The sequence below is a fragment of the Lipotes vexillifer genome, unplaced genomic scaffold (assembly GCF_000442215.2).
Source record: "Lipotes vexillifer unplaced genomic scaffold, Lipotes_vexillifer_v1.1 scaffold710, whole genome shotgun sequence".
Lineage (NCBI taxonomy): Eukaryota > Metazoa > Chordata > Mammalia > Artiodactyla > Lipotidae > Lipotes > Lipotes vexillifer.
The window spans coordinates 97,369-114,982 of NW_006789347.1; the positions used below are offsets into that span (position 1 = coordinate 97,369).

Genomic DNA, 17,614 nt, shown 5'->3' on the forward strand with positions numbered 1-17,614 from the left:
CTCTCTCCCTTCCTTCTTTCAAAGAACATTTAGTAGCTATTATTTTAGGCATCACAGTGAATACCTAAAATAGTGAACACAGAGACACAGTACTACCCTCATGGAGCTTCCATTGTAGTTGGGGAGACATTAAAAAAAATAGTATACATACAAATAAATAGTTGTTTTAAGTGCTAAGATAAAGAATAGCAAGCATTAGACCTACATGAGATTTAGCTGATTCGTAAAGGAAGAGGTGGATCTTGCCATGTGAAATAGAGGATGAGCTCCCAGGAAGAGAGAATGTTTAGGAAATTAAAGGAAGACCAGTGCTACTAGAAGTTATTTAGCTGGGTAGATAATGGCAAAACAGAAGTTGAAAGGATAGACAGAGGACACATAATCTGAGACACTGTAGGTCTTAGAAGGAAGTTTGAATTTTTCTTTAAATGAAAAGGAAAGCCAGTGTAGGATTTTATGCAGGAGGTGACAATTTCTTTTGCTACTTTAAGGAGAATGGTTTGGAAAGGAGCATGAGTAGAAGAGAGGACACCAATTAGGAGGTGCTGCAACAGTCTAAGCCAGAGATAATCATATCTTCCAGAAGGGGTGGCAGTGAATATGAAGAGAAGTGGTAGACTTTGGAGGGAGAATCAGAAGGAGTTTCTGATGGATTGTTCATGTGCAAGGGTGACTTGAGCTTCAGAAGAACAGAGACTTCTAGGAAGAGAGGGCATATTTATTAGCAGTATTAGGTTGTTTTTAGTAGGATCAAGCCAGGTTTTTGTTACAGATAGAAGACAAATGGAAAGTTCTGATAAGAAGTATAAGGAGTTTTCTAATTATAGAGCAAGAGTTCTTGAGAGTACAGGATTCTATAGATAGTGTCCTGGGTCAGAATAGGAGATATTGAGGGCAATATGGGGTTGACAGTTGGGGTAATAATATATACCTTGGGAGGTTTTGACTTTGCACAGTGACTGCAGTGAACACAGCTATTAGACAGGATGAGATGTGCCCTCCTGGGAGGTGAAGGGCAATCTGACCTAGTTGTGTGATCTTTAATGTTAGCTTCTAAGAAGGCTTTACCCTAGGCTGCAAGGACTCCTACATAGAATCACAAAAATTTATTGCTACAAAGCGCTTAGAGAGTATTTGCTTTTTGAAGATAGAGAATATTTGTTTTTTGAGAAAGAAACAGATTCCTCTCACTTTATTTTTGGTAGCCTTTGGTAGCCTTAATATTCTGCACATGCTATAGAGTGTTTTTCTAACATGGTATTTTTTAGAGTGAAAATATCAAATGAAAAAGGCAAAGCTACAAGAATTACTAGGGCAATTTAAATTATGTTTTTAATCCACGTTTGTATAGTTTTTCTTGTTTTCATCTTTGTTAAATTTAATATTTTAATGGAGGAGCTACATTAGTTTTAAATGGCTTTGTAGTATCGAGCATCTTAGTACTGAGGTTTTTGAATTTGAAAGTAAATGTGATGAGTTCATAGGCCATCTATCTTATTTCATGTTCATAATAGCATTTCACAACTAAAAATGACCTTTTTCCCTAAAGAAATGTCCTCAAAGATTACCTTTTTTAAAAAACATATATTGCAGTATGTCAAAAAGCAAGATTACTAAGTTAGACCCTGGTGAGTTCTGACTAAGAATTTGCTTCCTTTAGGCTATACTTTTGATTTAGATACCTATTAAATTTTGATTTAGGATTATTTTGGACTACTAACAGAAACAAATTCTGTTCATTCACAGATCAAAGGTAATAGTGTAGAAAATTACTCTTGTGAAATATCTGACACTATATACCTTGTCTATTTTTTGTATCTTTACCATGGATCCTCTCTGATCATGGGAAGTCTCCAACACCTGTTTCTGAATAGAATTTTGAAGACCTGTAGTGAAGAACATTCCTTTTATTTTTTTTTCAGTATTTATAAGCTAGAACGTCTAAAAACAGATGACTTGTTCTTCCAGCAGTATCCATATGCCCACTTGTCCCAAACCCACCATTATGTGTGTCTGCTATTGAGGCAATATGTTGGGCTAGAAAAACCATTGAGAACTAATGGTATTTATTAAGAAAAGAGATAAGATAGAAATGTAGAGAATACAATTATTTAAGACATAGACAGCAAAAGAAGAGCAGGTATACAGTTTGAGAAGGAATTTTTAGGAAGGGAGGAAGGCAAGCCAGCATGTTGGAAGATGAGAAGCCATAGAAACCAAAAAAGAGGGTTTCAGGAAGAAGTGAGTCAGTAGGATCAGATACCTCAGAGGAACAGGTTAAGAATGAAGATGGGTAAATTTCTGTTGCATTTGATCATTAGGAAGTGTTAACCTTACTGAGGCAATAGAATGGTTTGGGCAGAAGCAGTATATCAGTGTGTTGAAAAACAAACAAGAAATGGTAAAATGAAGACTGCAAGTGTGGCTTCTCAGAGTCCCTTAATCCTGTCCTAGAATTCTGCAGTCTCTGATTACTGAATTTTGAAGCATTTGTTCTTGAATTTAAAGATGCTAAATATGAACCACTCATATAGCTCCTTGCATAATTGCCAGAAACCTGCCATTTTTATATTAATGTAATAATTTGTGTAAAACTAAGTATTTAAAGTTCCTGAAGACAGCTAAGTGGAAACCTCTAATACAAGTGCTAATTTTATTTCTTATTTTTTAAAAAGTCTTGGCTACTTATGATTCAGCAGACGGAACAACTTAGTAGGATAATGAAGACGCATGCAGAGGACCTAAATTCTGGGCCCTTACACAGGCTCACCATGATGATCAAAGACAAGCAGCAGGTGAAGAAGAGTTATATAGGTGTTCATCAGCAGATAGAGGCAGAGATGATCAAGGTTTGTCTTTCCGTTCTGGAATTCTTTCTTTAATTTGATTTTTAAATTCACTGAAATACTTTATCTTTACTTTGACTTTAAAAATTGCTTAGTCACCATTTCCTGACAAGAAATAGATTTCAGTGTCTCTCATAAGTGGTATCTTATTTTTACTGAATATACAACATTATTGATTATAAGATATACTGTTACTTTATATACTCATGAAAGAAAAAAATGCTGCCAATTAACGATGTTACAATGCTTTCTTATCACTTAGAATTTTTATTTTTTACTCACTGAAATAGCTCTTTCAGGCTTTTAGAAAATTAATTTGCACCATGTAATTCTATGCATATAATAAAAAATAGGCAAAATAAATTAGTTGGAATATTTCTAATTTTTTTCACAGAGTCTGTCTCTTCTGTATAACTTTTTACAATGGTTTTTGTTATGAAAATTTGCAAATGTACAGAAGAGAGAATAGTTAAATGAACTCCCATTGACCTATCCATCCACATAGTCAATATTTTCTTTCTTTCTTTTTTTTTTTTCATCTATACTCTCACCTACTTTTCTTCTACACTGGATAATTTTAAAGAAAATTCCAGTTATTATTTTATCCATAAATATTTTAGTATATATTGCTAAAATAAGTACTCTTTTTAAAAAAACTATGTTATCATTAACCCACCTAAAATAACAATAATTCCTTAATATTATTAATTATCCTGACTATGCTCAAATGATTGTTAAATGTTTTTTTACAGTTGTTTCATTTGAATCATGATCCAAACCTGGCTCATATGTTGCATTTGAAAAATCTCTTAATCTCTAGGTTCCCCTCACCACCCCACTTTTAAAATGCCATTTATTTGTGGGAGAAACTGGGTAGTTTATTCTATAGCATTTAATTCCTTCATTTTGGATTTTGCTGTTAGCATCTTGTGATGCAGTTTCACATATTCCGTCATCCTCCAGTTTTCTTGCAAACTGGAAGTTAGATCTAGAGGCTTGATAAGATTTTGGCTGTTTATTGTGGGCAAGAATACATCATAGATGCTGGTATAGACTTTCTGTTGTTTAATATCAAGAGGTATATAATGTCTGCTTGTTTAACTTCTTCTGATGTTAAACTTGACTATTAGGTTCCAGTGTTGCCAGCCTGTTCAATCTATTAAAAAAGTTTCTTTTCAGCCTTTCACCTAATAGTTTTAGCAACACTTCATATTCACTGCTTAGATCCGTTAGCTCAGTGGAGGTTGTAAAATGGCAATATTTTACTTCTGTCATTTCTGATGCAATTGTTAGCTGGAGTTTTTCAATAAAAATTTTTCCTGTATCAACTATTTGGTTGCCATGAGGTGTAAGGTAGGATAAATTCTTGCTTTTTGATATTAATTTGCCTGTTTGGGACTTCCCTGGTGGTGCAGTGGTTAAGAAGCTGCCTGCCAATGCAGGGGCACAGGATTGATCCCTGGTCCAGGAAGATCCCACATGCCACAGAGCAGCTAAGCCTGTGTGCCACAACTACTGAGCCTGCACTCTAGAGCCCGCGAGCCACAACTACCGAGCCTGTGTGCTGCTACTGAAGCCTGCGTGCCTAGAGCCCATGCTCTGCAACTAGAGAAGCCACCACAATGGGAAGCCAGGGCACTGCAACAAAGAGTAGTCCCCTCTGGACACAACTAGAGAAAGCCTGCACGCAACAATGAAGACCCAACATAGCCCCCCACCCCCCAAAAAATTGCCAGTTTGCTGAATAGTGAATTGGTTGTTTGGCAAGTTCAAAAGTTAAGACTTCTAGTTTCCAGACCAGCATGTAAGAAGTTTGGAAGTTGTTCCTCCATCCTAACAACAAGTAAAAAGCTGAACAAACTGAAAAATCAACAACTCTTCTTAGATCCGTTAGAGAAAGTAGGTCACAGAGCAGATGACTGCCCCCCCCAATCCCCCACCAATTGGAGAGACTGACAAGCAAATACGGAGAATCACAACTTATCAGAACAGCAGCGGTCTCGGGAACCATTGTTGGTTGTAGAAAAACCTGAACTGTAACTGATAAATTCTGGAAGTTCAGTGTGGACATTTCTGAGGGTTACAAACTCCAGGAGGACCCACTCATTGAGGGGCCTTCACACTTGTGAATTTTACCTCCCAAATCCCTATGAGGTTCTCACAGAGAATATAGGAAAAAAAAAAATCTCATGATCCTGGTAGTGGCAGAGGAAAAGGAATAATTTTGACATGCTAGAGCATTCTGTTTTTAACAAGGTCTGTCGTCAGGACACACTGTTTAGCCAGAACCTAACTGACCTGGGGGAAGGGAAGTACCCAAATCCAGCTCACTCTAGCCATCCTGTCCCATGTAAGGTGGGGTGGGGACTGAGAAGTACATGTGAAGTTCACAGTCCAGAGGCACAGGCTCAGTGAAAGACCAAGACCTAATCAGAGGGCTCTAAAATGCTTCTCCTTCCTTGCCAACTTAGCACCACATTAGTACAGGCCTGTTTACCTCAGTTCCTTTTACCCAGTACATTATACCTGACAATCAAGAAGAAAGAGACAAGGCATACCAAGAGGCAGGAAACACAATTGGAAGAGACAGAGCAAGCATCAGAATCAGACATGGCAGGGATCTTGGAATTATCAGACTGGGAATTTAAAGCAACTATTAATAATGTGCTAAGAGCTCTAATGAGTAAAGTAGACAGCATACAAGAACAGATGGGCAATGTAAGCAGAAAGATAGAAATCCTAAGCAAGGGCCAAGAAGAGATTCTAGAGTTCAGTAACATTATGACAGAAATGAAGAATGACTTTGATGGGCTTATTAGGAGCCTGAACACAACTGAAGAGTCTCTGAACTTGAGTTTATATCAATAGAAATCTCTAAAAGTGAAAAGCAAAGAGAACAAAGACTGAAAAAAAAAGTAAACAGCATATTCAAGAATTTTGGGACCACTACAAAAGGTGTAACATACATATAATGGGAATACCAGAAGGAGAAGAAAGGGACTGAGGAATAGAAGAAATTTTCAAAACAATAATGACTGAGAATTTCCTGAAATTAATGTCAGACACCAAATGACAGATCCAGGAAGCTCAGAGAACACCAAGCAGAATGAATGACAAAAAAACCCCTCATAAACCTAGAATTCTGAACCCTGTGAAAATATCCCTCAAAAGTGAAGGAGAAATAAAGTCTTTGTCAGACAAACAAATACTGATGGAATTTGTTGCCAATAGACTGAGAAGGAAAGTATGATATAGGTCAGAAACTTGGATCTACATAGAGAAAGAAAGAGCATTGGGGAAAGAATGAGTGAAGTAAAAATGAAAACTTTTATTTTTCTCATTCTTAATTGATTTAATGGATAATGATTATTGAAACGATAATAGCAACAATGTATTTGATTATGTACACTCACGTATATATCCTGTGTGTGTGTACATATTTTTATGTATGCTTATATATAAGTGAAATGAATGACAGCCATAATACTTGGGATGGGAAGGAGGAATTAGGATTATTTTGTTATTGTAAGGTATTTACACTATGCATGAAGTGGTATAGTGTTATTTTAAAGTAGGAATGAATTAGTTATAAATGTATGTTGCAAACTCTAGGGCAGCCACTAAAAAAAAGTATACCTAGTATGCTAAGAAATGATAGAGATTAGAATCACATAAAGTACTCAATTAAAACCACAAAGACAAAAAAATAGTGGAAGACAAAAATTGGACCAACTAATAAGGGTAACAAATAGGAAACAGTAACAAATATGGTAGATACTAATCGAAGTATATCAATAATTACTTTGAAGGTCAGTGGTCTTAATGAACCAATTAAAAGACAGATATTGTCAGAATGGATAAAAAAACAAGACACAGCTGTATGTTGTCTACAAGAAAACCACTTTATATATAAAGACACATATAGATTAATAGTAAATGGATGGAGAAAGATATACCATACTAACCCTAATCAAAAGAAAGTGGGAGTAGCTATATTAATTGCAGACAGGGCAGACTTCAAAGTAAAGAAATTTATCAGGGATAAAGAGGGGAATTACATAATGTTGAAGGGGTCAGTTCTCCAGGAAGACACTGTAATCCTTAACATGTATGTGCCTAACAACATAGCATCAAAATACTGATAGAACTACAAAAAGTGTTATAATCGTAAGGAGTAATGGATGAACCTCTATTATAGTTGAAGATTTCAGCACCCTCCCCATCCCCCATCAGAACTGGACAGATGCAGCAGGCAGAAAATCAGTAAGGGCAGAGTTGAACTTAATAATATCATCAATCAACTAGCTATAAGGAACATCTATAGACTACTTCATCCAACAGCAGGAGAATAAACATTCTTCTCAGGCTCATATTGGATGATTCAACAAGATAGACCACATTCTAGGTCATAAATCACACCTTAACAAATTTTAAAAAATGGAGTTGATACAGTGTCTTCTCTGAGACCACAGTGGAATTAAACTAGAAATCAGTAACAGAAAGATAGCTGGAAAATCCCCAAATACTTGGAGATTAAACAGCACACTTCTAAATAACACATGGATCAAGGAAGAAATCTCAAGAAAAATTTAAAGATATGTTGAACAAAACGAACCTGAAAACAAAACTTATCAAAATTTGTGGGATACAACAAAAGCAGTGCTTAGAAGGAAATTTATAGCATTGAATGCATTTGTTGGAAAAGGAGAAAGATCTAAAATCTATCATCTGAGCTTCCACCTTAGGACAGTAGAAAAAGAAGAGCAAATTGAATCCAAAGTACACAGAAGGAAAGAAATAATGAAAATTAGAGCAGAACTCAATGAAAATGAAAACATGAAACTAATAAAGTCAACAAAACCAAAATCTGATTCTTTGAGAAGAATAAAATCAGTAAGCCTCTAGCCAGGCTAACAAAAACCCAGTGTGGGTACAAATTACTAATATCAGAGGTGAAAAATACATATCCCTTGGATATTAAAAGGATAATGAAGGACTACTTTTTAAAAACTCTTATGTCCTAATTCAAAAAGAGTCATTTAGGGCTTCCCTGGTGGCACAGTGGTTGAGAGTATGCCTGCCGATGCAGGGGACATGGGTTCATGCCCCGGTCCGGGAGGATCCTACATGCCGTGGAGTGGCTGGGCCCAGGAGCCATGTCTGCTGAGCCTGTGCGTCTGGAGCCTGTGCTCCGCAATGGGAGAGGCCACAGCAGTGAGAGGCCCACGTACTGCAAAAAAAAAAAAAAGTCATTTACCACAATATTCATTGTAGCTCTATTTACAATAGGGCATGGAAGCAACCTAAGTGTCCATCGACAGATGAATGGATAAAGAAGATGTGGCACATATATACAATGGAATATTACTCAGCCATAAAAAGGAATGAAATTGAGTTATTTGTCGTGAGGTAGATGGGCCTAGAGTCTGTCGTACAGAGTGAAGTAAGTCAGAAAGAGAAAAACAAATACCGTATGCTAACACATATATATGGAATCTTAAAAAAAAAAAAAGGTCATGAAGAACCTAGGGGCAAGATGGGAATAAAGACGCAGACCTACTAGAAAATGGACTTGAGGATATGGGGAGGGGGAAGGGTAAACTGTTACAAAGTGAGAGAGTGGTAGTGTATATATGGATATATATACACTACCAAATGTAAAATAGATAGCTAATGAGAAGCAGTCCCATAGCACAGGGAGATCAGCTCAGTGCTTTGTGACCAGCTAGAAGGGTGGGATAGGGAGGGTGGGAGGGAGGGAGATGCAAGAGGGAAGAGATATGGGGGTATATGTATATGTATAATTGATTCACTTCGTTAAAAAGCAGAAACTAACACACCATTGTAAAGCAATTATATTCTAATAAAAACGTTAAAAAACTAAAAACAAAAACAGCCCTCTATGTCCATAAGTTTGATAACCTGGGAGAAATAGTCCAAAGCCTTGAAGGACGCAGTCTGCTAAAACTCACATAAGAAGAAATAGACAATCAGTAGGCACATATCTATTAAAGTAATTGAATCAATAATTAATAATCTTCCAAAATAGAAAGCACCAGGCTCAGATGGCTTCAGACTCAGATGACTTCATTGGTGAATTCTATTAAACATTTAAGCAAGATGTTTTACCAATTCTCTACAAACTATTTCAGAAAAAGAAACAGAGAGGAGCTTCCTAACTCCATTCTATGAGGCCAGCATTACCTAACACCAAAAGCACACAAAGATATTAGAAGAAAAGGAAACAACAGACCAATATCTATCATGAACATAGATGCAAAAATCCTTAATAAACTATGAAGAAATAAAATCCAAAAATGTAGAAAAAGAATTTATACCCTTTGACCAAGTGGAATTTTTTTCAGGTGTGAAAGGCTGGTTCGATATTTGAAAATCAAATAAAGGAATCCATTATATCAGGAAATTAAAAAAGAAAAATTACATGAGCATATGAATAGATGCAGAAAAAGCATTTGACAAAATCCAACACCAGTTGGGTTGGTTCTCAGTAAACAAGGAATAAAGGGGAACTTCCTCAACTTGATAAAAGATATCTACAAAAAACTTATAGCTAACATCATCCTTAGTTGTGAGAAACTCATAACTTTCCCACTAAGATCAGGAGCAAGGGAAGGATGTCTGCCCTTACCAATGCTTGACAACATAATACTGGCAATCTTAGCTAATGAAACAAGGCAAGAAAAAGAAATAAAATGTGTACAGATTGGGAATGAAGAAATAAACCCATCTTTGTTTACAGATGACATGGTTGTTGATCCAAGAGAATCAACAAAATATTCTTGAAACTAATAAACAGTTATAGCAAGTTTGCAGAATACAGTGTTAGCATACAGAAGTCAGTCACTTGCCTATATATTAACAAGGAACAGGTGGAATATGAAATTAAAAAACACAATACCATTTACATTAGAACCTCAAAAAATGAAATACTTAGGTTAGCAACTATCAAAATATGTACAAGATCTATAGGAGGACAATGACAGACTCTGATGAGAGAAATCAAAGAAGAAATAATTGTAGAGATATCCCATGTTTGTGGATGAGAAACCTCAGTGTTGTCAAGATACAAATTATTCCCAGTTTGAACTATAGATTCAACACAGTCCCAATCAAAATCTCAGCAAATGCCAAATTGATTCTAAAATTTATATGGAGAAACAAATGACCCAGAATAACCAACAGAATATTGAAGGACAAGAACAACATTGGAAAACTGACACTACCTGACTTCAAGACTTACCATAAAGACACTGTAATCGGGGAGAGCTTCAAGATGGCAGAAGAGTAAGATGTGGATATCACCTTCCTCCCCACAAATACATCAGAAATACATCTACATGTGGAAGAACTCGTACAGAACACCTACTGAATGCTGGCAGGAGACCTCAGACCTCCCAAAAGGCAAGAAACTCCCCACATACCTGGGTAGGGAAAAAAAAAAGAAAAAGCAGAGACAAAAGAATAGGGACGGGACCTGCACCAGTGGGAGGGAACTGTGAAGGAGGAAAGGTTTCCACACACTAGGAAGCCCCTAGTCTTGTGGGTGGAGACTACAGATTGCGGAGAGGGGAAGCTTCGGAGCCATGGAGGAGAGTGAAGCAACAGGGGTGCAGAGGGCAAAGCGGAGAGATTCCTGCAAAGAGGATTGGTGCCGACCAGCACTCACCAGCCCGAGAGGCTTGTCTGTTCACCAGCCGGGATGGGTGGGGGTGGGGAGCTGAGGCTCTGGCTTCCAAGGTCAGATCCCAGGGAGAGGACTGGGGTAGGCTGCGTGAACACAGCCTGAAGGGGGCTCTTGCATCACAGCTAGCCGGGAGGGAGTCTGGGAAAAAGTCTGGAGCTGCTGAAAAGGCAAGAGACTTTTCCTTGCCTCTTTGTTTCCTGGTGTGCGAGGAGAGGGGATTAAGAGCGCCACTTAAAGGAGGTCTAGAGACAGGCACGAGCTATCAGCGTGGACCCCAGAGACGGGCATGAGATGCTAAGGCTGCTGCTTCAGCCACAAAGAAGCCTGTGTACAAGCACCTATCCACACCTCCCCTCCCGGGAGCCTGTACAGCCCACCACTGCCAGGGTCCCTTGATCCAGGGACGACTTCCCCGGGAGAACACATGGTGCACCTAATGCTGGTGCAACGTCACGCCAGCCTCTGCCGCCACAGGCTGAACCCACATCCATACCCCTCCCTCCCTGTGGCCTGAGTGAGCCAGAGCCCCCAAAGCAGCTACTCCTTTAACCCCGTCCTATCTGAGCAAACAACAGATGCCCTCAGGTGACCTACACACAGAGGCAGGTCTAAATCCAAAGCTGAACCCCCTTTGGAGCTGTAAGAACAAAGACGTCGCTTAAAGGAGCTCCAGAGACGGGCGCGAACCGCGGATATGAGCGCAGACCCCAGAGACAAGCATGAGACGCTAAGGCTGCTGCTGCAACTACTAAGAAGCCTATGTGCAAGCACAGGTCACTATCCACACCTCCCCTTTTGGGAGATGGGCAGTCCGCCACTGCCAGGGTCCCATGATCCCGGGACAAATTCCCCGGGAGAACACACAGTGCGCCTCAGGCTGGTGCAACATCACGGAGGCCTCTGCTGCCACAAGCTTGCCCCGTGTTCCGTACCCCTCCCTCCCCCAAGCCGGAGTGAGCCAGAGCCCCTGAAGCAGCTGCTCCTTTAACCCCGTCCTGTCTGAGTGAAGAACAGATGCCCTCAGGTGACCTATACACAGAGGCGGGGCCAAATCCAAAGCTGAACACCAGGAGCTGTGCGAACAAAGAAGAGAAAGGGAAATCTCTCGAGCAGGCTCAGGAGCAGCGGATTAAATCTCCACAGTCAACTTGATGTACCCTGCATCTGTGTAATACCTGAATAGACAACAGATCATCCCAAAATTGAGGAGGTGGACTTTGGGAGCAATAATATAAATATATTTTTCCCTTGTTCTCTTTTTGTGAGTGTATATGTGTATGGTTCTCTGTGTGATTTTGTCTGTACAGCTTTGCTTTTACCATTTGACCTAGGGTTCAGTCTGTGCTTTTTTATTTTTTTAAGTATAGTTTTTGATGCTTGTTATCATTGGTGGATTTGTTTTTTGGTTTGGTTGCTCTCTTCTTTCTTCTTTTTTAATAATTAATTTTTATTTTATTTATTTTATTTTATTTTATCTTCTTTTTTTCTTTCTTTTTTTTCCTCCCTTTTATTCTGAGCCATGTGGATGATGACAGATTCTTGGTGCTCCAGCCAGGCATCAGGTCTGTGCCTCTGAGGTGGGAGAGCCAAGTTCACGACTGGTCCACAAGAGACCTCCCAGCTCCATGTAATATCAAATGGAGAAAATCTTCCAGAGATCTCCATGTCAACACCAAGAACCAGCTCCACTCAACGACCAGCAAACTACAGTGCTGGACACCCTATGCCAAACAACTAGCAAGACAGGAACACAGCCCCCAACAACTGGCAGAGAGTCTGCCTAAAATCATAATAAGGCCACAGACACCCCAAAACAAACCACCAGACGTGGACCTGCCCACCAGAAAGGCAAGATCCAGCCTCATCCACTAGAACAAAGGCACTAGTCCCCTCCACCAAAAAGTGTACACAACCTACGGAACCAACCTTAGCCACTGGGGGCAGGCACCAAAAACAACAGGAACTATGAACCTTCACCTGTGAAAAGGAGACCCCAAACACAGTAAGTTAAGCAAAATGACAAGACAGAGAAAGACACAGCAGATGAAGGAGCAAGGTAAAAACCCACCATACCTAACAAATGAAGAGGAAATACGCAGTGTACCTGAAAAAGAATTCAGAATAATGATAGTAAGGATGATCCAAAATCTTGGAAATAGAATGGAGAAAATACAAGAAACGTTTAACAAAGACCTAGAAAAACTAAAGAGCAAACAAACAGTGAAGAACAACAGAATAAATGAAACAAAAAATTCTCTAGAAGGGATCAATAGCAGAATAACTGAAGCAGAAGAACAGAAAAGTGACCTGGAAGATAAAATAGTGGAAATAACTACTGCAGAGCAGAATAAAGAAAAAAGAATGGGAGCAGATGGACCTGTGAGCCATGACTGCTGAGCCGGGGCATCCGGAGCCTGTGCTCTGCAACGGGAGAGGCCACAACAGTGAGAGGCCCGTGTAATGCAAAAAAAAAAGAAAAAAGAATGAAAAGAATTGAGGACAGTCTCAGAGACCTCTGGGACAACATTAAACAAACCAACATTTGAATTATAGGGGTCCCAGAAGAAGAAGAGTAAAAGAAAGGGACTGAAAAAATATTTGAAGAGGTTATAGTTGAAAACTTCCCTAATATGGGAAAGCAAATAGTCAATCAACTCCAGGAAGCACAGAGAGTCCCATACAGGATAAATCCAAGGAGAAACATGACAAGCCACATATTAATCAAACTATCAAAAATTAAACACAAAGAAAAAATATTAAAAGCAGCAAGGGAAAAACAACAAACAATATACAAGGGAATCCCTATAAAGGTAACAGCTGATCTTTCAGCAGAAACGCCACAAGCCAGAAGGGAGTGGTAGGACATATTTAAAGTGATGAAGGGGAAAAACCTACAACCAAGATTACTCTAGCCAGCAAGGATCTCATTCAGATTCGATGAAGAAATTAAAAATTTTACAGACAAGCAAAAGCTAAGAGAATTCAGCACCACCAAACCAGCTTTACAACAAATGCCAAAGGAACTTCTCTAGGCAGGAAACACAAGAGAAGGAAAACTCCTATAATAACAAACCCAAAACAATTAAGAAAATGGTAATAGGAACATACAAATTAATAACTACCTTAAATATAAATGGATTAAATGCTCCAAGTAAAAGACATAGACTGGCTGAATGGATATGCAAACAAGACCCATATACATGCTGTATACAAGAGTCCCACTTCAGACCTAGGGACACATACAGACTGCAAGTGAGGGGATGGGAAAATATATTCCATGCAAATGGAAATCAAAAGAAAGCTGGATTAGCAATTCTCATATCAGACAAAATAGACTTTAAAAAAAAACTATTACAAGAGACAAAGAATGACACTACATAATGATCAAGGGATCAATCCAAGAAGAAGATATAACAAGTGTAAATATTTATGCACCCAACATAGGAGCACCTCAATACATAAGGCAAATACTAACAGCCATAAAAGGGGAAATTGACAGTAGCACAATCATAGTAGGGGACGTTAACACCCCACTTTTTACCAATGGACAAATCATCCAAAATGAAAATAAATAAGGAAACACAAGCTAAATGATAACGTTAAACAAGATAGACTTAATTGCTATGTATAGGACATTCCATCCAAAAACAACAAAATACACATTCTTCACAAGTGCTCATCGAACATTCTCCAGGATAGATCACATCTTGGGTCACAAATCAAACGTTGGTAAATTTAAGAAAATTTAAATCGTTTGAAGTATCTTTTCTGACAACAATGCTATCAGACTAGATATCAATTACAGGAAAACATCTGTAAAAAATACAAACACGTGGAGGCTAAACAATACACTACTTAATAACCAAGTGATCACTGAAGAAATCAAAGAGGAAATAAAAAAATACCTAGAAACAAATGACAATGAAAACACGACGACCCAAACCCTATGTGATGCAGCAAAAGCAGTTCTAAGAGCTAAGTTTATAGCAATACAATCCTACCTTAAGAAACAAGAAACATCTCAAATAAACAACCTAACCTTAGACCTAAAGCAATTAGAGAAAGAAGAACAAAAAACCCCCAAAGTTAGCAGAAGGAATGAAATCATAAAGGTCAGAGCAGAAATAAATGAAAAAGAAATGAAGGAAACGATAGCAAAGATCAATAAAAGTAAAAGCTGGTTCTTTGAGAAGATAAACAAAATTGATAAACCGTTAGCCAGACTCATCAGGAAAAAAAGGGAGAAGACTCAAGTCAATAGAATTAGTAATGAAAAAAGAGAAGTAACAACTGACACTGCAGAAATAAAAGGGTCATGAGAGATTACTACAAGCAACTATATGCCAATAAAATGGACAACCTGGAAGAAATGGACAAATTCTTAGATATGCACAACCTTCCGAGACTGAACCAGGAAGAAATTGAAAATATGAACACAGCAATCAGAAGCACTGAAATTGAAACTGATTGAAAATCTTCCAACAAACAAAAGCCCAGGGCCAGATGGGTTCACAGGCGAATTCTATCAAACATTTACAGAAGAGCTAATACCTATCTTTCTCAAACACTTCCAAAATATAGCAGAGGTAGGAACACTCCAAACTCATTCTATGAGGTCACCATCACCCTGATACCAAAACCAGACAAAGATGTCACAAAAAAAGAAAACTAGAGGCCAATATCACTGATGAACATAGATGCAAAAATCCTCAACAAAATACTAGCATGCAGAATCCAGCAACACATTAAAAGGGTCATATACCATGATCAAGTCAGATTTATCCCAGGAATGCAAGGATTCTTCAATATATGCAAATCAATCAATGTGATACACCATATTAACAAATTGAAGGAGTAAAACCATATGATTATCTCAATATATGCAGAGAAAGCTTTTGACAAAATTCAACACCCATTTATGATAAAAACCCTCCAGAAAGTAGGCATAGAGGGAACTTTCCTCAACATAATAAAGGCCATATATGACACAGCCACAGCTCACATCATCCTCAATGTTGAAAATCTGAAATCATTTCCACTAAGATCAGGAACAAGACAGTGGTGCCCACTCCCACCACTATTATTCAATATAGTTTTCGAAGTTTTAGCCACAGCAATCAGAGAAGAAAAAGAAATAAAAGGAATCCAAATTGGAAAGGAAGAAGTAAAGCTGTCACTGTTTGCTGATGACATGATACTATACATAGAGAATCCTAAAGATGCTACCAGAAAACTACTTGAGCTAGTCAATGAATTTGGTAAAGTAGCAGGATACAAAATTAATGCACAGAAATCTCTGGCATTCCTATACACTAATGATGAAATATCTGAAAGTGAAATCAAGAAAACACTCCCATTTACCATTGCAATGAAAAGAATAGAATATCCAGGAATAAACCTACCTAAGGAGACAAAAGACGTGTACGCAGAAAATTATAAGACACTGATGAAAGGAGTTAAAGATGATGCACATAGATGGAGAGATATACCATGTTCTTGGATTGGAAGAATCAACATTGTGGAAATGACTATACTACCCAAAGCAATCTACAGATTCAATGCAATCCCTATCAAACTACCACTGGCATTTTTCTCAGAACTGGAAAAAAAAAATTTCACAATTTGTATGGAAACACAAAAACCCTGTATAGCGAAAGCAATCTTGAGAAAGAAAAACAGAGCTGGAGGAATCAGGTTCCCTGACTTCAGACTATATTGCAAAGCTACAGTAATCAAGACAGTATGGTACTGGCACAAAAAGAGAAATATAGATCAATGGAACACGATAGAAAGCTCAGAGGTAAACCGTCGCACATATGGTCACTTTATCTTTGATAAAGGATGCAAGAATATACAGTGGAGAAATGACAGCCTCTTCAATAAGTGGTGCTTGCAAAACTGTACAGCTATATGTAAAATAATTATATTAGAGCACTCCCTAACACCATACACAAAAATAAACTCAAAATGGATTAAAGACTTAAATGTAAGACCAGACGCTATCAAACTCTTAGAGGGCAACATAGGTAGAACACTCTATGCCATAAATCACAGCAAGATCCTTTTTGACCCACCTCCTAGAGAAATGGAGATAAAAACAAAAATAAACAAATGGGAACGAATGATACTTAAAACAATGACACTTAAAACTCTTAAACCAATGACACTTAAAACACTTAAACAAGATGAAAAGACAACCTGCAGAATGGCAGAAAACATTTGCAAATGAAGCAGCTGACAAAGCATTATTCTCCAAAATTTACAGGCAGCTCATGCAGCTGAATATCAAAAAAACAAACAACCCAATCCAAAAATGAGGAGAAGACCTAAATAGACATTCTCCCAAGAAGATATGCAGATTGCCAACAAACACATGAAAGAATGCTCAACATCATTAATCATTAGAGAAATGCAAATCAAAACTACAATGAGATATCATACACTGGTCAGAATGTCCATCATCAAAAAAATCTATAAATAATAAATACTGGAGAGGGTGTGGAGAAATGGAATTCTCTTGCACTGTTGATGGGAATGTAAATTGTTACAGCCACTATGGAAAACAGTACGGTGGTCCTTTAAAAAACTAAAAATAGAACTACCGTACAACCCAGCTATCCCACTACTGGGCATATACCCTGAGAAAACCATAATTCACGGGGTAATGTACCACAATGTTCATTGCAGCTGTATTTACAGTAGCCAGGACATGGAAGCAACCTAAGTGTCCATCAACAGATGAATGGATAAAGAAGATGTGGCACATATATAGAATGGAATATTTCTCAGCCATAAAAAGAAAAGAAATTGAGATATTTGTAGTAAGGTGGATGGACCTAGAGTCTGTCATACAGAGTGGACCTAGAGTCTGTCATACAGAGTGAAGTAAGTCAGAAAGAGAAAAACAAATACCATATGCTAACACATATATATGGAATGTAAAAAAAAAGAAAAGATCATGAAGATCCTAGGGGTAAGATGGGAATAAAGACACAGACCTACTAGAGAATGGACTTGAGAACACGGGGAGGGGGAAGGGTAAGCTGGGACAAAGTTAAAGAGT

The 17,614-nt window shown here is 38.1% G+C and overlaps 1 protein-coding gene across 2 annotated transcripts in view; it reads left to right on the forward strand.

The window, feature by feature from the left end:
• The window catches only part of FER (FER tyrosine kinase), a 474,424-nt gene that overhangs the window by 78,330 nt on the left and 378,480 nt on the right, over nt 1-17,614 (forward strand). Inside the window, exon 4 of one of the 2 annotated variants that reach the window (XM_007462584.1) lies at nt 2,676-2,849. The exons of the other annotated variant lie outside the window; for it this stretch is intronic. Within the exon in view, the coding sequence (XP_007462646.1) occupies nt 2,676-2,849 (174 nt within the window). The remainder of the gene's footprint in view (nt 1-2,675; nt 2,850-17,614) is intronic. 2 annotated transcript variants of the gene reach the window in all.